This window comes from Coenobita brevimanus, chromosome 37 (assembly GCF_032717465.1).
Source record: "Coenobita brevimanus isolate Jiangsu-jjx chromosome 37, ASM3271746v2, whole genome shotgun sequence".
Classification (NCBI taxonomy): domain Eukaryota; kingdom Metazoa; phylum Arthropoda; class Malacostraca; order Decapoda; family Coenobitidae; genus Coenobita; species Coenobita brevimanus.
This window is the reverse complement of record NC_136990.1, coordinates 1,560,124-1,587,844: the sequence shown is the minus strand read 5'-3', so window position 1 is coordinate 1,587,844 and position 27,721 is coordinate 1,560,124. Positions and strand designations below refer to the sequence as shown.

General features: G+C 41.6%; 1 protein-coding gene across 1 annotated transcript in view; it reads left to right on the top strand.

Annotated features, from left to right (window-relative positions):
- The window catches only part of LOC145396383 (uncharacterized), a 50,924-nt gene extending 23,536 nt beyond the window's left edge, over positions 1–27,388 (top strand). Inside the window, exons 6-19 of the mRNA XM_080269775.1 lie at positions 1,414–1,629; positions 4,341–4,534; positions 5,365–6,135; positions 7,231–7,293; positions 11,015–11,133; positions 13,057–13,330; positions 13,627–13,727; positions 19,785–19,965; positions 20,735–21,083; positions 21,219–21,976; positions 23,289–23,445; positions 24,736–24,882; positions 26,253–26,396; positions 27,074–27,388. Coding sequence (XP_080125901.1) covers positions 1,414–1,629; positions 4,341–4,534; positions 5,365–6,135; positions 7,231–7,293; positions 11,015–11,133; positions 13,057–13,330; positions 13,627–13,727; positions 19,785–19,965; positions 20,735–21,083; positions 21,219–21,976; positions 23,289–23,445; positions 24,736–24,882; positions 26,253–26,396; positions 27,074–27,372 — 3,773 coding nt within the window. The 3' untranslated portion in view covers positions 27,373–27,388. The remainder of the gene's footprint in view (positions 1–1,413; positions 1,630–4,340; positions 4,535–5,364; positions 6,136–7,230; positions 7,294–11,014; positions 11,134–13,056; positions 13,331–13,626; positions 13,728–19,784; positions 19,966–20,734; positions 21,084–21,218; positions 21,977–23,288; positions 23,446–24,735; positions 24,883–26,252; positions 26,397–27,073) is intronic.
- Positions 27,389–27,721: the final 333 nt, after the last annotated feature.

Below are 27,721 nucleotides of genomic sequence, written 5' to 3'. Positions count from 1 at the left end.
TACACCCATCCCTCATATGTTCACATTAATTCCAATATTCTTCCTGTTGCTACTAGGTGATATTTTGCTGTGTAAGAGAGATTATTGGAACCAGAAGGGTTAGTTGAAGCCTTCCTCAGTCCCCATGCTACAGAATCTCTCACTTAAGCTGAAAGAATTATCAAGCATTAGCAAGGATATGCAGTCAGTCCAAAAAAACATCTTTACAGGGGTGATTGATGGTTTCACATAGAGCACTCTTCCTTACTGCATTTTTTTCTTTAGCCGAATATTTCTGGATGATTTGTTTGCTTCATATGTTGCTGAAAGTTCTTCCTGTTGTACTGATAAAATTTCTATTCATGTACAACTGTGAGTAGTTATTTGAGAATATTTTCATTATATTCATCCACTGTTTCAAAATGTAAAAACGATGGATGTAAAGATATTTTTTTGATCAAGTGTACCATTTTTTTTTTTTTAACAGTACAAAGGAAAAACAGATGAATGAAAAATAATCCATACACCAGATTACAGGCATCCTCCATTCATAAAAAATCTGTAACAGTTGGACTTGAACAGCTGTAGGTTGAAGTTTGGGAGGAAACAACTCGGGGGAAGCGAGTTCCAGAGAGATGTAATGTGTATTTGGATTGAATAGGTTCATTGTCTTTATATTCAGTATTTTGCTTTTATGCTTTACTTTCTTTGTTTCTGGATCCTGCCTCACACCATCTCTTAGGTGGAAATTAGGGTTGAACCATCCAAGGTGCATAAAAGGATGAGGATGACAATGATGATGATGGTGATGATGATGATGATGAGGAGGATGAGGATGAGGAGGAGGAAGAGGAGGAAGAGAGTGATAACAATAATGATGATGATGATGATGATGATGATGAGGAGGAGGAGGAGGAGGAGGAAGAGAATGACAACAATGATGATGGTGATGATGATGATGATGATGATGATGATGAGGAGGAGGAGGAGGAGGAGAAGCATAACAGTGACAACAATGATGATGATGATGAGGAGGAGGAAGAGGACAGTGACAACAGTGATGATGATGATGATGATGATGATGATATATAGTACAGTAAGGCCTTGATAGTCACCACATATCAAACTTTAGCCTCTTCTGTTTGATGAAGGGGCAGGGCAGAGACAACAAGAGGATGGAGGGAAGGGGATGGAACAGAAAAAAATAAAAATATCCCTGGTCTCATCACCTCCACAGTTTAATCATAGTTATTTTTCCAGCGCACAGTAACCCCCCATTGAGAAGATAGTCAGCTCAGAAGGATGGAGAGGAGCAGTGGAGAGAGGAACAAGGTGTGGAGAGGCAGAGGAGGGAGAGGGAGAGGGGAGGAAAATGGAGTAAGCTATATCTCATCTCATGGCTGTGGAGTTTAATTGTATGTTTATTTTTTCCAGCTCATAACAACCCCCCATTGAGAAGACAGCCCACTCAGAAGGATGGAGAGGAGCAATGGAGAGGGGGCCAAGGAGGGGAGAAGCAGGTGGGGAGTCGAAGGGGTTCAGCAAGGGGGGAAGGCGATGGGGCAGTCATGGCTATGGACTCATCCCCTCCAAAGTCCATCCTCAAAGGCCCTGTGCTGGTCACCGGGGCAGCCGCAAACAGAGGTACCGGTAAGTAATATGAATTTTGCCTTTAAGTTATATGAATTCTGCTTTTAATCCCTTCAACCCTGAGATATCTTTTTTATTTTATTTTTGAGACTTCTTGCTCTCTCATCATTACATTTCATACTCGGATTTTGTGTTATTGTTCCTCATTTTATTTTTGCCACCTCTTGCTTTCTCATCGTCACATTTCACTCACGGAATTTTTTTATCATCCAGAATGCAAGGAAAGAGGAAGGATGACAGAGGGAGAAATATCAGCGAATGTATGGCAAGAATAAATCAATAGAGTACAATATAATACATCATTTGAGTCACAGGGTTAACTGAGGCTTACAAAAGTCTCTCCCCTCATCATATTTCACTCTTGGAATGCTTGTGTTGTCGAAAAGAAGGGGAGTGAGGAAGTAAACAAAGTAAGGAAGGAGTAAGAATAAGCCAATAAAATATATAATCTGAGTCCCAGGGTTTACTGAGATGTGCAGATATCTTTTACATCATTTCATTTCACCTTTGGAATGCTTATATTGTCCAAAAAGCAAGGGAGGAGAAGGCATGATAAAGGGAGATATATCAGTAACATGTAGAGTGAGAACATAACATCTCTATCTATCTGTCTGTCTATAGCCAGATGTCATAATCCCATAAGGGGTGGCCATTTGTCTCTAAGTTAGTTGTTTTACGGAGAGGGGCACTAACCTTCCACCAACCCACTTGTTGACATGTAGAGAACACACATGGCGTAGTTGTATGGTTACCACCCAGCATTGTAAATGATTTCCTGGCTTACGGGGAACCATTAGGCTTGTCAGTCAATGTAAAACCACCTGTAAAGGAAAGGAGAGTAATAAAAAGTGACAGGAAAGATGGGAGAAATAGGAAGAGAGGAGGGCAGACTCATAAAAAGAACGAAAGAGGTGATGGAAGAATTTGGCAGCATGGCATCAAGTGAGTGGATGATGGTCACCACCACCTATCACAACATAACATAACATTATACATAAATGTCACCATGTTTCCTGTCAAAGAATCCTTGTATTGGGGTTGGCCATGATACATCTAATGTTTTGTGTGGACTGGAAGCTAACCCAAATGCCAAAATGTGTTAGGTACTTCCTAACAGTTGCTGGATGTTGACTCTTTGTATGCTTATAGAATAAATCCATAAAATAATACTGTATGCATCATCAGAGTCATGGGGTTCATCAAGCCCCGCAAAAATTTCTCCCATCATCATATGTCATCTCAGGAATGTCTGTGTTGTGCCACTTCCCGGATGTTGCTTCCAGTCTGCCATTGATTTATTGATAAGGGGCTGTCTCAGGTATGCCAGGCTCAGTCACACACCAGCAGTCATGGTGATACCTTGTGGGGCAGAGGCGGGGGTTGGCGGTGACAGGGCAGGTCAGAATTAACACCAGTGGGCACAGTCAGGGTGTTAAGGTTAAGCTACATGGGAGGGCAGTCACTGTGTCATTTACTTATATTTTTATGTACTCAATGGCTATTAGTGATTGTTCCCAGGATTGTTCTCTTTGCTGTTTAACACAAGATACATTTTTATTTAAATTATCTGTCTATCTGTCTATCTACAGCCAGATGCCATAATCCTGTGAGGGGTGGCCATTTGTCCTAGAGTTGGCTGTTTAAAGGGGAGGGGCACTAACCCTCAACCAACCCACTTAGTGACACTTAGAGAACATGTATGAGTTGGTTGTATGGTTACCATCTGGCATTGTAAATGGTTTTCTGGCTTACAGGAAACCAGTTGGCTTCTCATTCAGTGTAAAGCCACATGAAGGGAAAAGAAGAGTAATAAAAAGTGACACCTTGCCCAAGTGACAGGAAATTTGGGAGAAATAGGAAGAGAGGAGGGCAGACACAGAAAGAGAATGATAAAGGCAAAGGAAGAAGTAGGCAGCACTACATCAAGTGAGTGGATGATGGTCACCACCACCTACCACCAGTTATAATACATCCCCAGAAGCTGTATCTCAAAAATTATGATAACTAAGATTCTGTTCCCTCTCATAACAAAATCATGGCTGTGCCCCTGTTTGTCCATTTAATATGAGGAGAATGGTGTGAGATGGAGGGAGGGTTGCTTGATGGTGGAGGACAGGGCGGCATGGAGGCCAATAGTTCAAAGTCACCCCCTTCTGGATTAAAGTGCCTGGTTTTAGATAGATAGATAGATAGACAGACAGATAGACAGATAGATGTATGGTTCTTTTATATTTATTTATTTATTTATTGATGAGAGGCTTTGTGGGCAGTGGGTGGCAGGGATTAGCAGTGACAGGCAGGTCATATTTAACACCTTTAATATGATGATAAGTGAATGCAGCTACCATCCACTCATTTGATGTACTGTAGTGCTACCATGCCCTTAGGTGACTACTTTGAATGACAAGCCAGTTTCATATTACCCACTTCAATGTGTACAATCCTAAAGGTAAGCATAGGCCTCATTTTCATGGTGGTTAAGGAAGCTCCCTAACACCTCTTCCTCACCAGTTTATTTTTTAATATGATTGGCTATTATCATTTTGTGTGTTATTTATGCAGAGTATGGGGATAGTAGGATGATTTAAGTAACACAGAAGAGGATGGGAAGGTGTAATAAGCCAAATAAATTGCTTAGGAAGAGGTGTTAGGGAGCATCCTTAACCCAGCAAGAATACAGGCCTAGAACTAACACATTTTCCTAATTTCAGGCATAGACCGGATGAGCCTGCTGGAGCCAAAGGAGACAAAGAACCTGCGATTTGAATTTAACACCGATGACCTGGATTTCCACACGTCTGAGGAGGAGTATGAGGATGAGGAAGACTTGGGAGAGGAGGAGTATGAGGAGGAGGAGGTGGAAGAGGAAGAGGAAGAAGAGTTCGACACTGAGACGGAAGATCCGGTGAGTGTTGCATATTCCTAGACCCATTGGCTGCAAGATATGGCCATGGTGCACATAATTACTGTGGTTTATCTATGCCAGTCTGTCTGGCTGAGCAGACCCATCAACCACAAGCAAGCAGCCACCTTCCTGTGGTAGACAGCACCTCGCCAGGGTTGGAACAGGGTCTTTCCACATGGCAAGGTGCAGGGAAAATGGAGGATGAACTATGTATAGGAGATATGTATGAGTAATAGTGTCAGTGCAGACTTTGACTACCTTACTTGGTAAATGTGGTTGAGTTCTCTGGCTGAGAGTGTTGTGCAAGGCCAGCCACCACATCACTGCCATGGTAGTACCTCCCAGAACAATGGTAACCACACACCTACTACCTTTTTGGTGGACTGACGGGTGTTACACCTTGCCCAAGAGTGACCCGGGACTATGCAGGGCAGGGACGTCCATATTCCCTGAGCCGGACCTACATGAACCACACACCCCAGCTGGAACTGAGTAAAATTATTGGATAAAACTGTCTATTTTTAGTTTTTTTTTTTTTTAATTCATCATGGTGGAGGGGATAAGGTTCCATTGTCACCCTAAGAGCAAATTTGTCAGTTTCATCCAATTTACAGAATCAGTTGTATGGAGAGAGTATTTTAGAACTTGTCCCAGAATTGTAACAATGACTGACCGTACCTGTGATTGTAAATGAAATACTTCCTTTTTATATATGCTAGCTCTCTGTTTGCCTGTCTGTCTGTCTGTCTATCTATCTGTCTGTCACTCTGCTCTCAATCTTTATTTTAGCAATGTCTGTAAACTGACCATATTGCTTAATTTGTTTGTAGGAAGAAGAGGCAATGCTTAGGGCATCCGGTGCCCTTGAAGGAGAGGGTTTTATGCTGAATGATGCATCTGACCTACTGCCCATGAGGAACCCACCTGCCCGAGCCCCCACTGCTCTTGCCAGACCAGGATCCTCCCTCCCCAAAACAGGCACTTCCCATCCTCCCCACCCACTGCCCCATGGACCTGACCCCTGGACTGGAGAGGATGCAAGCAGGCCAGTGGTAGGGGGGAAAACTGGCACTCATGACCCCCTCAAAGACTATAGGATGGAGAGGGAAGGTGCTAAGCTAATGGTGTCACCCAGTAAGAGTAGCATTAAGGCAGAGAAAAGTGTTGTCAGGCCAGAAAAGTCTCCAGAGAAAGGTGTTGTCAGGACTGAAAAATCCCCAGAGAAAGGTGTTATCAAGCCTGAACTGTCTAAGAAAAATGAAAGTGCAAAAGAAGTTACAAAGACTCCAGACAGCCAGAGTAAACCAGCCGCACCAAAAACACAAGCGAGCAGCAGTCGAGAAGTTCCGAGGGAGCCTGTAGGTAAACAAAACGACCCTGAACCCCCAGAGGAACGGAAATTGGAGCTGGAAGGTCCGCCGAAGACAAGAAAAGTCAATCCCCTAGATCGAGTTGTTGCCAAGCTGAGTGGGAAGAATGACGGTAATACTCCAGATTCCAAAAATTCAAATGCTGACAAGGCCACAGTGTCATCTGTGGGAGCAGTCAAGAATGTCACTGTTAATTTGACTCAGCTGATGAAGGATAATGACGAAACTGAGGTAAAGTGAATATCTCATACAAGGTGGCAATATTAACTGTAACAGGGATTATTTCAACAGTAGCAGTATCAGCAGCAGTAGTAACAGTAGTGATAGTAGTAGTAGTAGTAGTAGTAATAGTCGTAGTAGTAGTTGCAACCCAAGGCGCATCTGAGTGTCGACTGCAGGCATAAGCTGCTCTCTCCTGCAAACCACTGTTCTCCCTTTGGGGGCTTGCATTCAGTTGGGCCACTTTTATGAGTTACAGTGATAGGTGGTGGTGACCATCATCTACTCCCTTGATGCAGTGCTGCCTACTTCTTCCTAAGGTTACTCTACACTCAGTGACAAGCCTAATGGTTTCCTGTAACCCAAAGAACCATTTACAGTGCTGGTTATTAACTGTATAACCTGATAATGGGATGATGTGGAGGCGACTATGGTGCCCCGGTTAACTGGGTGGAGAGATGCCAGTGCATCACCCATCCAGGAACCAAACCTCCACTTTCTTTCCTATGTTTCACAACTGCAAGGGATGGCCCTGCAGGGTCACTTGCTTACCTGTGGTTGACAGGTTTGCCTTTTCCAGTTGTATGGAAAAAGTTGTGATGCCTTGAAACATATCATCATTATAAAATAATAATGCATTCTACTATGGAGCTGGAGGGGGACCCCTTCATGTGGTGGCACCATTATAACTGAGTGATTCCTTTGCCTGGTTATGCAGTCATGCCTCAGCCTCTTCACTACCCTCTGAGGGGAAGTTGGTGAACTGCCAGAGAAGGGTAACTTAATCTTGCAGTCCACTGGGTTCATGTTTCAGATGAACCTGTGGCCACAGATACTGCTGCTGTTGCTGCTGTACTGTATGGATGTCACATTGTACAAGATGGTTACAGGATTTAATGGCTGCCATTGTTTCTGTTTTATATGAGTGCTATCACAATTCTTGGAATCATAAAAATGTAAATATGTGTCAATTGTTTGTGAATTTCTTAAGAATAACTTGCATTTTTGAGAAGCCAAAGACGATATTGCAGTTATTATTAGTAGTAGTAGTAGTAGTAGTAGCAGTATTAGTGTTAGTATTATTACCATTATTATTTACTTCTTAAGGATGAGGATGCCACTGGGACTGAAGAGACCACAGACCATGAAGACGCAAAGAAAAAGGAACAGGTGATATACTCTTTTCACTTTGACTTGACCTAAAATTGCCATCTCTTCATCTTCATTGCTTAGTTATAGATAAACACTAGCCTACTTGCTGTTGTTGATCAAACCTGGTCTGTCTAGATGAGCCAACCTATCAATCGCAGGCAAGCAATCAAGCCTTTTGGGCACCCTTGCACCTCACCACAGCTAGGCCCAGGGAAGAGTGTGGGGGTTTGGTTCCGGATGAACACTGCATTTGCGTCTCTCCACCCAGTCAACAGGGCACCATAGTAGGCTCCACATCACCCTGTTGTCTGGTTATATGGTCAATACATGGAATTATAAAAGGTTGCTTGGGGTACAGGAAACCATTGAACTTGTTGTTCAGTGTAGAGTCACCTGAAGTTGAAAGAAGGGTAATAAAGGTGACAGGAAAGATAAGAGAAATAGAGAAAGAATGATAAAGGTGAGGGAAGAAACAGGCAGCTCAGCATCAAATGAGTGCATGATGGTCGCTACTACGTAATACAAAATTAACACTACAGTAAAACCTCACTATAATGGACTAATTGGGGTCGAAGCCATTCCGAAAAAAACAAAATTCCAATATAAGTGACATTTGGACTTCCCCCTGCTAGCCTGGGCTTTTTTCAATTTATCAGACATTAGTCCAGATCGCACCAACGGTTTTTAAACTGTTCTCACTACCATTGCAGTACTGTACTGTATTATACCTTCACTACAATAATCAAATAGTACAATATATATAATAATGCTGTACACTGGTAAACATGTTTTTTGTATACCTTATTGTGGTGAACATAGCTGAAGTGGTCAGGCAGTCCGGACTGCTTCTGGCTTTATCGGGCTTTTTCCAGTCTATTGTATAAGAATTTAGTCCGATAGCTCCTCAGTTCTGATAAAAACAAATTCTGGTCTGTTGAAGTCCGTTATATCGAGGTTTTACTATAGTTTTATAATTGGTGTTGGTCACAAGGAGGTGTTGTGTCAAGGATGTAGAGCCACAATATTATCTTTCTCTGCCATTGAACTATGTGGAATAAGTTGCAAAAGTAGGAAAATTTGGGTTAAGGTGGAAAAATTGTAGTAAATATAGTACAGAGCTGTCCTGTAATACAAAATTCATAACACCAGGCAGTATGTGGAGTAGAGAGTGGTCTGTGTATTGCGCCTCTGTTTTATATGTTGTGGAAGTGGATGGATGTACTGGTTTGATGGATGCAGACATTGTGGTTGCCTTGTGTCTTCAGTAATCATCCGTGAATCTGTCTAGCAGTAACCAGATGCCTTAATACCATGAGGGATGGCCAGAAACAAATTGCCTCCATATTGCCCTGTCATTCATTTGGCTGCCCTCTCTTCAGTTCACATTCCCCCCTCTCTCATATCTCTCCACTTCATCTCTCCATCGCACTGTAGGTCTGCCCCTCCCTTTTCCACCCTGCACGTCACTCATATGAGGCATTGAGAATGACTGGGGCAAAATCACTGAAACAAAGTTTTGAGAAAATGAGGGTTAAAGTTTGCCAAAATGCAAATCATAATATCTCCACTGTACATTTGTCAGTTTTGCTGAATGAGGTATCATTTTAAAGCCTATTTAATGCAGAATGTGTCTGTTGTGTTGAATAAACTGTTGTTTATGGTTATAGTTGCAAACTGATGTTCAATAATATAATGATGTGAAGTGAACATAAATGAAGTTAATGAGATAATAGGTTTTCATCCTAAAAACATTTTAAGTCATTGTAAGTGTCATGTCTCCATGGTTGTTCAATCTGTACATGGATGGGGTAATAAAAGAGGTACAAGGTAGGGTAGTGGATGTTGGAGTGGCCCTGGTGAGAGAGGATAGTGTTTGGAAACTCCCTGTACTGTTGTTTGCAGATGATACCGTGTTGTTGAGTGAAGACGAAGGGGAGCTGCAAGGCTTGGTGGATGAGTTTGGGAGAGTGTGTAAGAAACGGAATCTAAAGGTGAATGTAGGGAAGAGTAAAGTGATGGTCTTTGAGAGAGGTGAAGTCAGTGAATGTACAGCGAGGTTGGATGGTGAGGAATTGGAAAATGTGAGTACGTTTAAGTACTTGGGTAGTGTGATGAGTAAGGATAGAGGTTTGGAGGGTGAAGTGCTTGAAAGGGTACAGCAGGGAAGAAAGGTTGCTGGTTCTTTGAAAGCAGTGATAAGAAACAGGGAAGTGAGCATGGAAGTGAAAAAGTTACTACATGACAGTATTGTGATACCAACTCTAACGTACGGAAGTGAAGCTTGGATGTTGTTGGAAGGACACAAGTCAAGAGTGAGAGCCGTGGAAATGAGTTATTTAAGAGGAGCCTGTGGAGTCACATGGAGAGACAGGCTGACGAATGAGGATATAAAGGAGCGTTGTGGTGTTGATGTGGATGTGATAGGAAGCGTTATGAGGAACACACTGAGGTGGTTTGGCCATGTGGAGAGGATGGAGGGTCAAAGACTGACGAAGAGAGTGTATGTGAGTGAAGTGGAGGGGGAAAGAGGGAGGGGGAGGCTGAGGATGAGATGGAGAGATGGGGTGGAGAGGTATATGAGAGAGGGGGGTGTGAGTTGGGAGCAGGGGAGTGAAATGGCGGGGGACAGGGCGACTTGGAGGCGATTTGTTTGTGGCCACCCCAAACGGGATTGAGGCGTCTGGCAATAGATAGATAGATAGATAGTAAGTAATAAATAAATGTTAAACAAAGGTAACACTCACTCTGGATGATGTGTCTGCTCCACTAAAGAAGCTGGTGTGCTGAGGACGGTATGGTTGGTAATTTGTAGTCGATCAGGTCATCACATCATGCCACCTCCTCCTCTGCAGCAAGTAAAGTTGATTGACTGGCACTGACATCACCAAGAAATTCACATTGTTACTGTCCTAACTAACCTCAAAATACCTTGAGGTCTTCAACTTTTTCCTTAGAGATCTGTTTGGCTTGGTGGTACTTGACAGGTTGGGGCATCACAGCTAAGTTAAAGGATGGGGTATAAGCTGAGGCCCTTCTCTTTTGAAGCTTGAGTTCATTGGTGTGAGACAAGTCGTAGTCAAGCGCAATGGCAAAGCCTTGTTCATAATTTTCATTAAAAAATAAAGACCTTGCCATCCTTAAAATTGGCAGCTTGGAAAGCCTTCTTTATAATGTGGTTCTGCCCAGAAGCACCTGTAACATAATACTCATTGGCTCATGCCATCCATGCCGCATGCTGATTGGTTCAAGGGAGAGATGAAGCAGGTGATTGGCCAGGAGCGCCAGGGGTGAGTTCACCTCTGTCAGCCCAAGTCAGACACCAACTCTCGCTTGTGATCTTGGCTGAATACACCATAGCTTTTCATGGGGTTTAACTTAGGAAGACAGAGGTGAACTCGTATCCATCCATTCTCATATTGTAGAGCGAAGTCCACTGAAAATGGTTGTATAAAAATAAAATTTTTGCCCTGGTCATGAGTTCTCCTCTGTCATTCATAAGGCCTTATATACACTCCTCTAGTCAGTCTCCCATTCTCCATCTTCTCCACACATCCACACACACCCCTCACTCACATCTCTCTCCTCTCCATCCCTCCATCTCATCCTAGGTCACCCCCTTGCTTTCCCCCTGCACCTCATTCATGTGCACTCTGTCAGTCACTTAGTCTTCATCTTCTCCACACATTCAGACAGTGGCAGTTTACCATTATTTACATTTAATTTGGTATTTTTTGTGCAGACGCTGATGAAGGAGCGAGAGTCAGAGGAGAGGAAGTTGCGAGACCAACATGAATCCCATTTAAAAGCTTTGAGGCAAGACTTAAGTGAAGAGTATAAGACCAAAGAGAAGAAAATCAGGTAAAGAGAAAATCAGGTAACTATATTCACCTGTGTGTGTATGAGTGTATGTGTGTGTGTGTACAGGTGGCAGAGCTCTTTGTGGTTCGAGTACAGTATTTAAATCTGCACCTGCAGTGTTAGAACCACATCCACACGACAGCCTCAGAATTTTAGCTGTCTTGAACGCACACTTGCACTGCACTTGCAAGACACAGAACCAAACGCACATGACACTGACAGAATAGAATCGCACAAATAGCATTGCAGTCATATATCCACATACTAGACTGCTGGACATAAAAGTAATCAAGAGCATGCATATACAGTATACATAACACCATTATACATGTTTATAAAGTAGAATATGATACAGAAAGTGGAAACTTGAACAAGAGAAGGATTGCAGTGATTTTATTGCAATATGCCAGTGAAAAATTTTTAGGTTTATGGAAGTTGATGACGCTTCCTGTTATAGCTTCTGTTGTTTGCATTCCCACCTCTCGTTACCCTTAGCATTTATGCTTGGATTACTGAAAAATATTATGCTTAGATTGTTGAATAAGATATCCTTGACACAGGATGGCATGAGACTTGTCCTTCCTCGTGGCTGACACTGTGTCCAGCTAGACTAAAATTTCTTTCACTTGATGCACTGGTGGCCATAATACATGGAACATTATGGGCAATCCCAGAGAGTGTCGGGAGTTAGGTCTTGTGTTCCTTCCACACACACATTCTGTGTATGTAACTCTTTCTTTTTCATTCGCACTAACTGTACTCTTTTTCACGTGTACCACGGTGGAGAAAATACAGCCACACCTGCACCGCACCCAGATAGAATGGAATCCCACCCGCACTTCATTTGCAAGGAATTCCCTGCAGTATTCTGCAACTGCACCATAGTGTGGGATACCGCAACAATGCGGGGTGTAGTTGTTCCCATACGGAGTTCTCTCAGATGGTTATATATCTGTCAGATGGAACCAGGATTCTGGGGACTTGAATGATGTGTGAATAAGTGTCTGACTCATTTCACTGGACATGCTTTTGATGGCTTTCATAACTGTAAGCTTTTTGTTCCCTTCTTTTCAAGGCTTTGCCTCATCTCATCTTAGGTGGGAAAAAAGGTGATGATGATGATGATGGTGGTGGTGGTGGGTGGTGGTGATAATGATGATGATGTATATAGTAATGATAATGATGATGATTTTGACAGAAGAGTGGTGGTGGTGGTGGTGGTGGTAGTGATGTAGATAATAATGATAATGATGATGATTTTGACAGAACAGTGTTTATTAGTCAGGTATTCATTAAATCAAAGTTGTACTGCACTGGAGATAGTAAATAGTACACTGACATACAAAGCTTGGCCTCTTACTGTGCTCCATTATGTCTGTCTCACACTTAGGGCAGTTCCTTCACTTTCCTCCCTGATGCACCATATTAAAGAGAATCATCTGTGGCCAGAGAAACAAACCAAGCCTCTGTCAGTCTGAAAATATTAGTCAGCTGAGGAAAGTGAGAAATGGAAGAGGTGAAATATTAGATGAACTTTTGTATCATTGGGTAGATAAACATATTAAGCCTTTTCTCAGCTTAAGAATATTAGCCAGCAGAGGAAAATGAGAAGAAAGAGAGGTGAAATGTTGGGTGAATTTTTGTATCTCTGGATGGGGATGCAAACCAAGCCTCTTTCAGCCTAGAAATATTAGCCAGCAGAGAAAAGTAAGAAGTAGAAGTGAAATATTAGACTAATTTTTGTATATATTAGCAGAGAAGCATGCCAAGCCTCTCTTATCTTAGGAATATTGGCCAGCAGAGGAAAGCAAGAAGTGGAAAAGGTAAAATATTGTCTGATTTTTTGTTCATCCGCCATACAATACCACTTTAGCTGAGTTTTGTAATTATTTTTTTAGATTTCTTTATAATCCCTTTTTCCAGAGATGAACACAACAAAGCCATACAGAATTTTGAAGAACAAGAGAAGAAGAAAATGGAGGAGGTGAGGAAACGGATCCAGTCAAATCTCGAGGCTGAAAACGGAAAGAAAATGGAGGAGACAAAGACAGAAATTGAGAAGACCTTTGCAGAGATGAAGAACAAGTTGATAAAGGAACTGGAAAAGAAGAATAATGATGAGATTGAGGGGATAAAGATGAGATTTGCAAAGGAAATGACGGAAACAAAAGAGAAGATGCAACAGGAACATGAGGAGGTGAGTGGTGATGATATGAAGAGGAGGAGAAGGAAAATGTGTTTATATTTCAGTCTTTTGTCAGATATCTTGATCCCATAAGGGGTGATGATGATGATGACGATGATGATGATGATGATGATGATGATGATGATGATGATGATGATGATGATGATGATGATGACGATGATGATGATGATGATGATGATGATGATGATTATTATTGTCATTACTACTTTTTATTAGTGGTATTAATATTATCCCAAAGCCTGCACTACACATACTGTTCACTTATATACCTACACTTAACTTTCCAGGAGATGAAGGATTTGGAACGTGAACTTCGAGCTGTGTATGCCCAGGAGAAGAATTCAAAACAGGAGGAAGTTGATGCAAAAAAAACGGCCGTGGCCACCAGGTACTGCATATATCACTGTTATTATTATCACCATTATTATTATCACTGTTATTTAACCATATTACGGTGCTATAGTGTGTTTGCTGTAATCTGGCAAAAATCCCTGACCCCCTTTCAGTTCAGTTGATGGTCAGGTGTAGTCAGATTAGAGGTCGATATGGCTATAGTTCCTTTACCTTAACTTGGCCCAGATTTTCATCCTTTTGCAGCTTCCTTCACATACCATAGTGGCAAAAATAGACAATGCTTCAGCTGTACAGCCTTTCCCTAGCACTTCTTCATGATTAGCATCATAGTCTAGGGTTAACCTCTTGTTAAACTGTTACAACTCAGTGTTCAAGATGGAGAGATGGTAATTTTAGGCCAAGTTAGAGTAAAAAGAGTATCTACACCTTTCCATTGCACTTCTTTATGACCAGCATCATAGTCTAGTGTTAGTCTGTCGTTACAACTCAGCATTCAAGATGGCAGTTATAGGTCAAGTTAGGATAAAGCAAGTCTAGTAACCAAGGAGACTCATTCTTACCTCTTAACTAAGCATCATCAAGTCACATGCATCCTCAGCTTATTATGCGAGTTGTAAGAATGGTCTGCCTCTGTCAGATAAAAATGAACTGACTACAGGGAGTAGCAAAGTGATCAGCACAATAATTCTCAGTGTCCAAGTTTCCTGACATGCCAAGCTGTAGTTACCTTCAGCTTAAACCATTCTTAGCATTGCCTTAGTGAGAATAGGTCTTGTAGTGGCTTGTTACTTAATTAAATTCTTGTTGGTATATAGATTGACATTTGATTTTTAATTTCACCATATAGTTTATTGTTTATGGAATTTATGTGGTAGAGTTTTTAGCTTCTTATTTCATGGTTGTCTCCTCTTCAGTATTGTATTATATACAGTAAACTCTCAGTTATCTGTCATCACTATATCCAGCCCAGTGCAACATCTGGCGCTGCTGCCTCGGCTCTGTTAGCAATACTGGGCAAAATTATGCAATATCCAGGGCTGAAACAGGATGTAACCGGCAGTTCTATGCAACATCTGCCGTTGAGGCGTCTCAGCTGACTCGTAAACAGTAGCCAACCGGCTCTGTATAACTGCATTACTGTGTTGTATCAATACTTTTTTTAATTTTATGCTTAAGTTTCATCTTTTACACATGGGAAAGTTTTTAGGATTGAGAGCCGAGACAGACAGTAGCACAGTATCTGGCCCGATGCTGAATATTGAGCCGATGTGGGGGTACCATGCAATATCCAGCATTTCATGTCACTCAGCATAGGGTGTGGCTGAATTACACCAGATAAGTGAGAGTTTACTGTACTTGCTTCTTTGTACAGTAAGTCCTCATTGTACTGAGTGTCACTTTTTAAGATGCTCATTATTGATGTCAGGTACGCAGTATTTTAAGAAAAATTGTTTACCAAGCCTTCATAGCCATGTGTATAGCTTCAGAGGAAACCAGACCCCCCCCCCCCAGTCACACCCTCCTCTCCCCTTGGTGTCCCATTTGAAATTTTGGTGTATTTAATGTGTGCATATTATGTAGTAATGGCCCCTCAAGAGTAAGGCTTGGCCCCACCTTGTCTTCTCCTTTCGTGAAGACCTGGACGTCTATCTGTTTATCCATCTGTTTATAGCCACACGCCATAATCCCACAAGGGGTGGCTGTTTTCCTTTGGGTTAGGTGTTTTACGAGGAGAGGCACTAACCCTCCACCAACCCACTTGTTGACACACAGGGAATACATATGGGTTGGTTATATGGTTACCACCCAGCTTTGTAACTGGTTTCCTGTTTATATGAAACCATTAGGCTTGTCACTCAATGTAAAGCCACCTGTAAAGGAAAGAAGAATAATAGAAAGAGACAGGAAAGATGGGAGAAATAGGAAGAGAGGAGGACTGATGCAGAAAAAGAATGGACATGCCACTGTATAAAGCTGATCTGCCAGTTTTTTTTTTTGTTTTTAACAGAACAGGAGGGAAAACAAATTAATTACAAAAAACAATCCATACACCAGATTACAGATGTACCCTATTCATAAAAAATCTGTAACAGTTGGACTTGAACAGCTGTGGGTTGAAGTTTGGGGGGAAACGACTCAGGGGAGGTGAGTTCCAAAGAGATGTAGTTCGGGGAATAAAAGAATTCTGATAGGCAGAAGTTCTGCAATATGGCAGTGTGACATTCCAGTCATGCACCCATTTGGCAGGATAAGTTATATGGAAATAATTTTACTGTTTTAAGATTTATCCCAAAATTATAATGAGGACAGACTGTATTATGTATTTTGTGATTATTTTTTCTGTATATAACTTAGCCTTACTAGGAGGACAAGAAGTTGAGTAGATATTGAAATTTAAATGATGATTCTAGGCTAACCAATTTTCCAGACTTTACTGCTTGAGCTAAAATTGATAGTTTGACATGTAAATATTATTGTACTGGCTGAAGTACATATTGATAGGTCTGGTTCCTTGGATTTTGAACAGTCTTTGCTGCTACAGAGACATTTCAGTGTCTGGAAGGTAATTTTGCCATACCTGTTTTAACACCAGCCAGGCTCGTATACTCGGCAGTTAAGGAAACTCCCTAACACCTCTTCATTACTGATTTATTTATAGATGCAGCTGGCAGATATAGTTTTGTACATTATTTAAGGTGAGTATGATGATATTGAAATGGTTTAAGTAATGACAGAGTAAACTGTTACTCCTGGTTCTTCATGTATGCAACGGGTCATCTTTGGAAGTGTGTTCCTACTGCCTGTGAATTCAAGTCTTTTAAACACAGTAGAATATGACCAGGCATCTCAAAATGAAAGACTCTTGAATTTTGCTCTCTGTCATCTTATTTTTATTTTTTTTTATTTTTTTTTTAGGAGGGAATAATGTATGGGTTTCTAGCTTTTGGTTTCTTCTTCCTTCCATAGGAAAAAAGTAAAATACCTGTAATTTACTTAGAAAGAGGTGTTAGGGAGCTTCCTTAACCAACAGGAATACAGGCCTCAGTTACTCCCAGCTTTCACATAATGCATTAATAAATTTTCACATAATACGTTGATGCACTTATGTTCCTGGACCTCAGGCAATTACATCCACTTTAAATCACCCGCATATGAATTTTAAATGATGTTGTCTAATATTTTGCGTACAGTGCAGTATATCCATAGATTTTTTTTTTTTTTCATTTTCATGTAGAGAGAAACCTGCAGTGTATGCCAAAAGCCCATTTACCACCATCCATAGTCACTTCACTTGTATTTGAATTTTAAACTAATATCACTTAATATTTTCAGTACAGCATATCCATAGATTTTTTTTCATACTTTATTAAGAACCTACAGTGTGTCCTCAAAGCCAGTTTACCCCTGTGTTGTCCATACTGTCTTTAGAGGAATGAAATGAAACACTGAAAATTGTCCAATCATAATTTTTTGTCTATAAAAAGGGAAACATGACTATATATATATATATCTATCTATCTATCTATCTATTGCCAGACGCCTCAGTCCCGTTTGGGGTGGCCACAAACAAATCGCCTCCAAGTCGCCCTGTCCCCCGCCATTTCACTGCCCTGCTCCCAACTCACACCCCCCTCTATCATATACCTCTCCACCCCATCCCTCCATCTCATCCTCGGCCTCCCTCTCCCTCTTTCCCCCTCCACCTCACTCACATACACTCTCTTCGTCAGATATATATATAAGTTAAATATACTGGTTTATTTATGCATTTATTTTTTACTGACTACCATTCCCATACCCAGACACTCATTATTACTGTATCTTCTTCTTTATTAATGGCTCTTCACTGAAAATAAATAATGACAATAAAAGGTTGAAATATACACATAAAGGTAGGTATAGTTATTATCATTATTAAATCAGCAGTGCAGTATCAGGGGTAATAAGACTTTGAGACACACTGCACTGTTATTTTTCTTGTTAATCGTGCATGCTGGCACACTAATTCTCTCTTGCAGTACTGTACAGCATTTTTTTGTTTTTGAAGATATTTTGGTTAGGTATTTTATGATAGTAACCAGATATAGATGTCCTTTAGTAGCCTTTTTTTTATCATGAATTGTGGAGGCTCAAATGTACAGAAATGACAGTGATATCGTGGCTGTGCAGTGTGTCCTTGAGTGTGAGGCCTGGGGGGATGGTGCTGGGTTCACAATGGAAGAGTTAAGAGGAAGGATGGGACTGGAGTGTATTGGTGTTGTTATGAGGAGGGGTAATTGAGATGGTTTGCGCATGTAGAGAGGATGGAGGATGACAGTTGGGTGCAGAAAGTGAGAAGTGTAAACGTTGGGGGCGGGGTTGTGAGAGGCAGATTGAAAAAGACCTGGGACAAGGACATAGAGTGTGACCTCAGAGATAAGGGACCGAATAGGGAGGCTACCAGAGATCAAGCAGCATGGAGAGCCGTTATTAGGTGACAATGGCCAGTTCATGTAAGCTTGTTGGAGCCATTATAAATTAAACAAAACTAAATAAATTATGCACCTCCCTGTAGAATAACCATATATCATTGGAAAAGGTCTCTTAATATTAGCATATAATGTTCTGAAATACCTTACATTAGTGGAGTGTATACCAGTCTAAATTAATATATTTTTCTATGCAACAAAAAAATACCTTGGACTGTATTTGCCTTGAAGCCTCATAATTAGTCAGAGAACCTTGTTATGGTGTTTATCAGCTCTATTCATATCAGTATCTGTGTATACCTCTTACTGTTAGGCTGTGTTTGCTGTTAGATATATTACTCTCTTTGATGTTAGATATTACCCTGTTAAATGTACCAGATATTAAATAGTGTAGGTTGTTGTGTGTGGAGCAGCGTCAGATAATGTTTTGTGGATTACTTCATTTAGAGAGTGGATGGTTACAATGATCCCTGGGAGGTGATGCAGTGGGAGGTATGTGGGATCAAAGGTCTTATGTGGGATCAGAAGCTCTGTACCTGGCCTTGCACAGCACTCCCAGGCATGAAACTCAACCATATATGCACAGTCAGGCAGGAAAATCAACCACATAAGCACATTCAAAGCCCAAGCTAAGAATACTGTACAAATCAGTGTATACAGCCACCATCTGGGATAAGCATTGGATAGCCGATTGAGTAGGAGAAAGAAAAATAAAATTCAAACTGTATTGAGGAATGTTTGTATAACCAGGCAGGTCCCCCACCAGCTTATATCAATGCTACCACATGAAGACCTCCCTTTGACCTCAAACATCACTAAATAAACATTAAGTATTGAATATAGTCCCACACACTAAAATATGATAAGATATATGCATGTTTCTGCAATGTACATTAAGTATGTATCTAATATCAGTTTAGCATGACCTACCATTCAAAGATACAATTATTCTGACAACGCAAGCACATATAGTACTGTGTATTTCTGATAAGACAGAGAAGAGGGCTTGATATGAAGTTGTCTGCACTTTCATCACAAAATAAATGATCTGTAAAAAGTATAATAACTGGAGAGTGGGTTAAGTAAATGAAGAATTGATAAAAGAGTTAATGAGACTTAGATTGCTTGATTATGCAGAGAGAGTGCGTATACTGTTGTTTGGTTGGTGAAATGGGTGTATGTTAGTTTGAAATGGGGGTGGTATGGTAGGTCAGTTGGATAGATATGGTTAACTAGTTTGTGAGAAAGTGGCAAAAGCAAGTTGAGAAGTGTAGGAATGTGAAGGAAGGATGTGAGGGGGAGATAGAGTAGGTTGAGAAGATGGATAGATATATATATAAGAGTGTGAGATGTGAGATATGCATGTTAAGGAATTAAAGAGGGATAGATGTGGTAAGTGACTTTGTGAGAAAGCGTGGTACTATGTGCAAGTTGAGGAATGTGGGAAAAAGAGGGTGTGAGAAAGAGGGTGTGAAATTTGGAAAAAAGAGCGTGTGAGAAAGTGAGGTATGCAAGTTGATGAATTGAAGACAGACAGATGTGGAGAAAGAGGGTGTGGAAAAGTGAGATGTGCAAGTTTAGGAATATAAGGAATAGTCTTTCATTGTATTGCCTTGCCCCAGGAGCAGTAAGGAGTCAGCAGCAGCAGCAGCAGCGGCGGTGGAGGAGCTGGAGCGAGGTTTGACGGAAGTGTTGCGAGAGAGACAGAGGGACCTGAAGCGGGAGCACAACAAACAGATCTCTATCCTGGCTGATGAGTTGGACAAGGAACTGGAGAAGGCAGCAAGACAGGCAAAGGACAAGGTTAGCTTTTTTTTTTTTTTTTTTTTTTTTTTTTTTTAGTGTCCGACTCTGGGCATAGGCTTCACAGGCTACATTCAAGGTCCAGTAGTCCTCCTACGTATGGCACACCTCTACATGCCACCACTTTGGGGCTAACACCCACCGTCCATACTGAATACATGCTAGGGCTGTCTCATATAGGACTGGTGTATATGTATTAGCAGGGGTATTTTTAAGACATGTCAGCGGGTCTTCTGGTAGATCATTAAAGTCCTCTCGACATGCCCAAACCATCTAAATCTACCCCTTCTCATCACACCACGCTGAAGTCCTTTAGCCATGTAAATAATCCATATAAGGTTTAGCATCTTTTTCTAAATTGATACTATAGTCAGAGGAATTATAGTCCTGTTCCACATGTGTATGGAAAGTGACAAAAAAAAATATATTCAGACAAATGATGAGGATGAGGATTATCATTATTATTAGTGGCAGTAGCATTAGTAGTATTCATTCATCATTCATTCATCATCCAATCCCACATTGCCCCATGAGGGGCGTAGGAGCCCAGGACTAGGCAAGTTGGTCCCGACATTTAAGATGAGAGTGACCAGCCTCACTCATCCCTGAGTGGCATTACGTGAGCAATAAACCCCAACCATCCCTTGGATATAAACCTTCACCGGCTCAATCCGATTGGAGTGCCGTAATTACCCACTAAACCACCAGGCGCCATAATTTGGTTATTATTATTATTATTATTATCATTATTATTATTTTGTATTCACAGGAAACACAGGAGAAGAAGACCCATGCTGCCAGGTTGACAAAAATGAAGGAGGAACACGAGCAGGAAATTAAACGAATGGAGGAAGCATACGAACAGGATCAACAGGACTTGGAAGCTGAGCATGAGAGAGACTTGGCAAAGCTGAAGGCAGAGTTTAGGGCAGAGTTAACACAGCAGAAGACAGAGCTTGAGAATAAATTGACGGAATTCAGGATTGAGTATGAGCAAAGAATGAGCCAACTGGAAGACGAGAATGAAATAGGGGAGCAAGAACGCGAGAAGGAGGGTCATAGAAATGTGACCATAGAATCAGAGAGAAATGTAGAGAGAAATACTGAGAGAAGTATAGGTACAAATACAGAGAGAAATGTAGGTAGAAATACAGAGGGAAATATAGAGAGAAATACAGAGAGAAAGGCAGAGAAAAATACAGCTTACAGAGAGGAGGCATCAGCAAGTAATGAGAACTTTGAAGATTTTACAGTCTTGCGTGAAAATACAAAAACTCAGAGTGGAAAAATAGAGGAAGGGGAAAAATCTTATGATGTGTTATTGCAGGAACTTAGGGAGAGGAGAAAGGCCCTTGAAGAAGACCTGGATGAGTTAAAAGCACAGGAGTTTAGGGTGAAGGAGTTGAAGATTCAGAGGCAAGATACAAACATACCCCACTCTCCCTGCCACAGCAATGGTCCTTGTGTCCATGCCTCAAAGTACCAGAAGCTTAAGGACAAGTACTCTACCCTAGTTGGTCGTATCAAGTCAGAGAAAGCCAAGAGGGCCTCGAAGAAGCTCCCACATCCCCAGAGCATACCCAGCGTCCAGTCTACATCTTCGTACAGTGAGAAGAGTAGCCTTGAAAGCAGTACAAATATATCAGATAATAATGATGTTACCTCTAGTTCTTCAAGCCCCCAGCATATACACAGGAGACCCACAGTAGATACTAGTGATGATGAAGGTATGAGACTGGCTACACATGTGCTCAAGAAATATGGCAAAGACCTGAATTATACTGGCTTTAAAAACACATCCTTTCTTACCAAGCCTCCAACTAGTACTCCTAAGAAAGCTTGGGCTGAGGATGGACTTTTGGCTCAAGGGAAAAAGGAACTGAGGAAGACGGAGCAGTATCTAAGCTCTAATTGTCTGAAAACCCATCATGCCACACTGAACCTGGATGTAGAAGGATTCCATAGAGAAATACTGAGGCAGAATACAGAATTTGAAAAAACTTCATCCAAGGTAAGGGTGATGATAAAAGAAATTGTCATTGTTTTGGTGGTGGCATCAGCATCTACTCACTTGATGTAGTGCTGCCTACTTCTTCCTTCACCTTTATTACTCTCTTTCTATTTTTCCTATCTTTCCTGTCACTTTTTATTATTCTTCTTTCATTTTCAGGTGGCTTTACATTGTGTGACAAGCCAAATGGTTTCCTGTAAGCCAGGAAACCATCTGCAGTGCTGGGTGGTAACCATATAACCAACCCATATGTGTTCCTTACATGTCAGCAGGTGGGTTGGCAGAGGGTTAGTGCCCCTCCCCATAAAACACCTAACTCAAACAACCACCCCTTATGGGATTTTGGCATTTGGCAATAGATAGATAGATAGACACAAAACAACTACCTCAGAGACAAACGGCCACCCCTTACGGGATTATGGCGTCTGGCTATAGATAGTTATTGTTGTGGCTCCTTGCTTTTGTGGATAGGAACCCAGTGGACAGCAGGTTGAAGTTGTCTCTCTCCTGCAGCTCACCATCTTCCTTTTAGAGGATAGGGAGGGAGTTGAGGGATGTTTATATAACCAGGCAGTGAAGCCACCTGGTTTTTGGTGCCACCCCATGAAGGCCTCCCTCTCCACTGTAATACTGTATGTCTTGGCAGTGGATGTAGATGGTCAGGTATAGTCATGTTGGAGGATAAATTTGACTAGTAACCAAGGAGACTCATACCTCATAACAAAGGCACACTGAATTCCACACAACTGCAGTTTAGAATTCAAATTAATACACTGGACAACTAGAAGATAAACAGTGACAACAGCAATAGTACCCAGGTTGTGGAAATGGCCCCTTAAGGTGTCTAACAGTAGATAGATAGATAGGTAGATAGATACACAGATAGATAGATAAATAGATAGATAGATGAATGAATAGAGAGGCAGACAGACAGATAGATAGATAGATAGATGGATGGATAGATAGGCAGACAGACAAACATAGGCAGATAGATAGATAGATAGATAGATACATGAATGGATAGATAGGCAGGCAGACAGATAGATAGATAGATAGATACATGGATGGATGGATAGGTAGACATACAGACAGATAGATGGATAGATAGACAGACAGACAGATAGATAGATAGATAGATAGATGGATGGATGGATGGATAGGTAGACAGACAGACAGGCAGACAGACAGACAAATAGACAGATAGATACATAGATAGCCAGATAGATAGACAGATAGATAGATGAGAACATTTGTAGTTAGACACATAAAAACATATCATTTATAATACACTATGTTGCACCCCTATCCGCAGCGTCCTTGGCAGCAGGTCTTGTCGGGTGTGGGCGGTTCAGTCTCGTCCGACACAGAATCCGACGAACCTACCCTCGACCCAACCAATGGACCCGCCCCCGACCACCCCCTGGACCCTCTCGTTGCCACCCCGGACTTTGGACTGGACCAGATGTTGGGTACGTTAACTTCCATATCTAGGCACTGTTGAGGATGCCGTTTCTCTCTCTCTCTCTGTCTCTCTCTCTGTCTTTCACTCTCTCTCTCTCTCTCTCTCTCTCCCTCTCTCTCTCTACTATTACAACTACCACAACTACTACTACTACTACTACTACTACTACTACTACTACTACTACTACTACTACTTCTACTACTACTACCACCACTACCACCACCACCATTGCTGACTGATGCCTACAGAATCACTATGCCCTTTTTATTCTAACTTGGCCAAAAATTGCCACCTCTCCATCTTGAATGCCAGGTTGTAGCAATAGATTACCACTAGAATATAATGCTAGTCATGAAGAAGTGCAATGGAGAGGATGCAGAACCATAGCAGTCTTATTCTTTCACTGAGGTGCATGAAATCAGCAGCAGAAGGATAAAAAACTGTGCCAAGTTAAGATGTAAGAGCCATAATATTTATCTTTACTGCAGTACCTAGTTACTTTATTTTTTCATTGACAGTAATAAAGGATTGGCTGTCTCTGTTATATACATTAATCATCAGCTCATTGCATTGTTTGTGAGTCATTAATTTCTTCCGTTCCTTGTAATCTTATATACCTGTCTTATTTCAGCTAGGTTTACAACTTCATATACTTTGTATCATTTATAAAGGCTTCAGCATGTCGGCTTTGGTCACCTGATAGCAACTTCACGCAGCTCGATCTCTGGCAGCCTCCCTATTCAATCCCTTATCCCTGAGGTCACACTCTATGATCTTGTCCCAGGTCTTTTTTAGTCTACCTCTTGCAACCCTACCCCCAGTGTTTACACTTCCCACTTTCCAAATCCAATTGTCTTCCTCTATCCTCTCCACATGCCCAAACCACCACAATTTACCCCTCCTCATTGCAGCACCAATTGATTCTAGTCCCATCCTTCCACTCAGCTCTTCAGTCATAAACCTACTGACTTATGGACACAGTTATAATATTATACTGTACTAACATCAGGTACCTTTTTTTTTTCTTTTTTTTTTCTTTTTTTTTTTTTTTAATGCGAGGAAGAAGGAACCAAAGGCCATGAGCCCGCAGTAACAGTTCCCTCCAAGAGAAAAACAAAATACAATAGAGAGCCAAATTCAAGATCCGATCATTTTGTGCAGGATTAATCCCAACAATCAGAGTTAATGTAATTAGCAAATGAACTCTTAAAATTTTCATATCATCCATCCATCCATCATCCAATCCTTTGTGGCCCCATGAGGAGTGCTCTAAAAATGTTATTAAATCTCTCAACAGCACAACTCAGCTCTGCCAACAAACCAGTGCTGAAGGAGAGGAGGAAGCACAGTGCTGGCCTAGAGAAGACTCAACCTTTGCGAGCGGCTGCCAGTTTGGAGCGCGGCCTTGACACCATCACACGCCCAGTCAGCACCTATAATACCAGTTAGTGTTGTTGTGGAATTGCCTTCTAGTTTTTTGGGTGTTGCTGATGGTTGAGTGTGTGTGTGTGTGTGTGTGTGTGTGTGTGTTGAGTGGCTGCCAACTGGTCACTCTTCCCTTAAATGTCAGGAATGAGTAGCCCAGCCCTAGACCTCCACACACCTGCTGGTGGCAATCAAGAATTAAATGATTGACAGCCAGACCCTCCTATTTGTTATGGTGCAGTTTAACATTATTCATTCCCTTTAGAGATTAAGATGTTGTTCCTGTTTAGAGAGTTTTGGCAAAGTGCGCAGAACATTGTGACTGGATGCCAATGGAGTCAGTCAGTGAATTTTGGATGCAGTCAATTGTGAGAGCCTCCTGTCAATAGTGTGCACTCTAATCCACCTCCAAACCAGGGTAGCTGTTAGATAAAATTCTGGGAAATAATATAATGAGTAGTATTATAACTTTCCCCTTTGATCAGTGTGGGATTACATTGTTTATTGGAGCCGCTGACACAGAGGCTAGTCCAGTAAAATTACAGATAAACCAGTACGTCATTTTACTATATATAATTCCTTTTAACCTCCTTTAACTATATATCTTCCTAAGCCATCAGATTACCTCTATTCTTGATATTTACTATTATAAATCACAGCCTCAGAGTTTCCTTGATCTGAAATTTGTATTATATCTCTTGTCATGATAGAAATTGTTAGTGTTAGTAGGGTGCATAAAATTGATATCCGAGGAAGGGAAGTTAATTAAGGAGGAGTAAATCATGGAGCCTGTCCACATTAACATATCTCTATCTATCTATTGCCAGTCGCCTTAATCCCGTAAGGGGTGGCCACAAACAAATCACCTCCATGTCGCCCTGTCCCCCACCATTTCACAGCCCTGCTCTCAGCTCACATCCTCCTCTCTCATATACCTCTCCACTCCATCCCTCCATCTCATCCCCAGCCTCCCCTTCCCTCTCCCCCCCTCCACCTCACTCACATACACTCTCCTTGTCAATCTCTCACTCTCCATCCTCTCCACATGGCCAAACATTAACATATTTTTCCATAATATCTCAACTCCCATATTTACAATGCAGATCACTGTGTTGACTCTCACTCATGGCTGCCTCTCAGATACTGGGGAAGAAGTGTACATTTAGTGAGGATTATCACCAGAGATTTTAGACCTGTTTGAATAATGAGGATTCTCTCTCTCTCTCTCTCTCTCTCTCTCTCTCTCTCTCTCTATTCATCTATCCCTCTTTCTCTCACTTTACCTACCTATGTATGTATGTATGTATGTATCTGTCTATCTATCTATCTGTCTATCTATCTATCTATCTATCTATCCATTTATCTATCTATCTCTCACTTTCTCTCCAGGGTACAGAGTGGCATCCCCTTCAGCCTCACTCAGACTGGAGCACCTAAATTCAGGGTCTGTGCCTAATCTTGGGCCAGAAACGGTTGATAGGATAGCCAGCATCAACCACTACCTGCATCAGAGGTGGACTAACTACTTTGGAGGTGAGGCCGTGGGTTTTGAGTGGTAGGAAGTACAGTATTTCTTTATTGTGAGTATCAGTATCTCTTTATTATCAGTGCATTCCTGTACCTAGACACTGAATTCCTGACCTCACAGGCATGGGTCAAAGTGAGAGCTGCTGCAGAACCGAACACGTTAGAGGAATACTGTCAGGTGAACCCATCTGATCTGTGCTACATGGAAAACATTTACAATAGAAAATTATGAAATGGTATAGTGTAGTCCAGCAGCTGGATTATGTCCATATTTTTGTATTGTTCTGTAATCCTATATTCAGTGGATCTTGTAAGTTTCATATACCATCTGTTAACAATTTACAAGGACTGGAGTGTATTGGTGTTGTGATGAGGAGGGGTAGATTGAGATGGTTTGGGCATGTGGAGAGGATGGAGGATGACAGATAGGCACAGAAAAGGAGAAGTGTGAACACTGGGGGTAATGTTACAAGAGGCAGACCAAAGCAGACCAGGGACGAGGCCACAGAGTGTGACCTCAGGGACAAGGGACTGCATAAAGAGGCTGCCAGAGATTGAGCAGCATTGAGAGCCACCATTATGTGATCAAGGCTGATGCATGTAAACATGCTGGAGCCTTAATAACTGAAATGAAACAAACAAACAAACTCTGCCCTAACAGCTTTTCGTTATTACTGTTACAGAACTATCCGTACCTCTTGGGGGTAAGGTTGGCTGGCCGTCTCAGTACATTGGACAGTCAACACTTCTGGGTAACAAGAACAAAGCAGACACTACCCCAGCCAGTAACAGTAACCAGGCCAATAGAATCCTTGGTAATAGTACACTCGTACCAGACACAAGCGCATTAAAATCGTACAACCTGAAAGAAGACATCAATATCAACCAGAAAATTGAGGACCTGAGGGTTTGGCTGGACAAAGCTCAGGCTACCTCTGCTGCTGCTGCTGCTGAGAAACTTGATAAGACTGGAGGACTTTGAAATGCACCCTCTTAATTTTAGACCAGGGCTGTGCAAGAGAGCGATGCCTGTAAGTAAAAGTACTTACAATGGAAGAGTTGAGAGGAAGGATGGAACTGGAGTGTATCAATGTTGGGATGGTTTGGACATGTGGAGAGGATGGGAAATGACAGCTGTGTGCAGACAGTGAGAAGTGTGCATGTTGTGAGGCAGACCAAAAAAGACCGAGGACGAGATCATAGAATGTGATCCCAGAAATAAGAGACTGAACAGGGAGGCTGCCAGCGATCGCGCAGTGTAGAGAGCCACCATTAGGTGACCAAGGCTGACAAATGCAAGTACAGTATGTTGGAGCCTTGAGCCGCGTTTT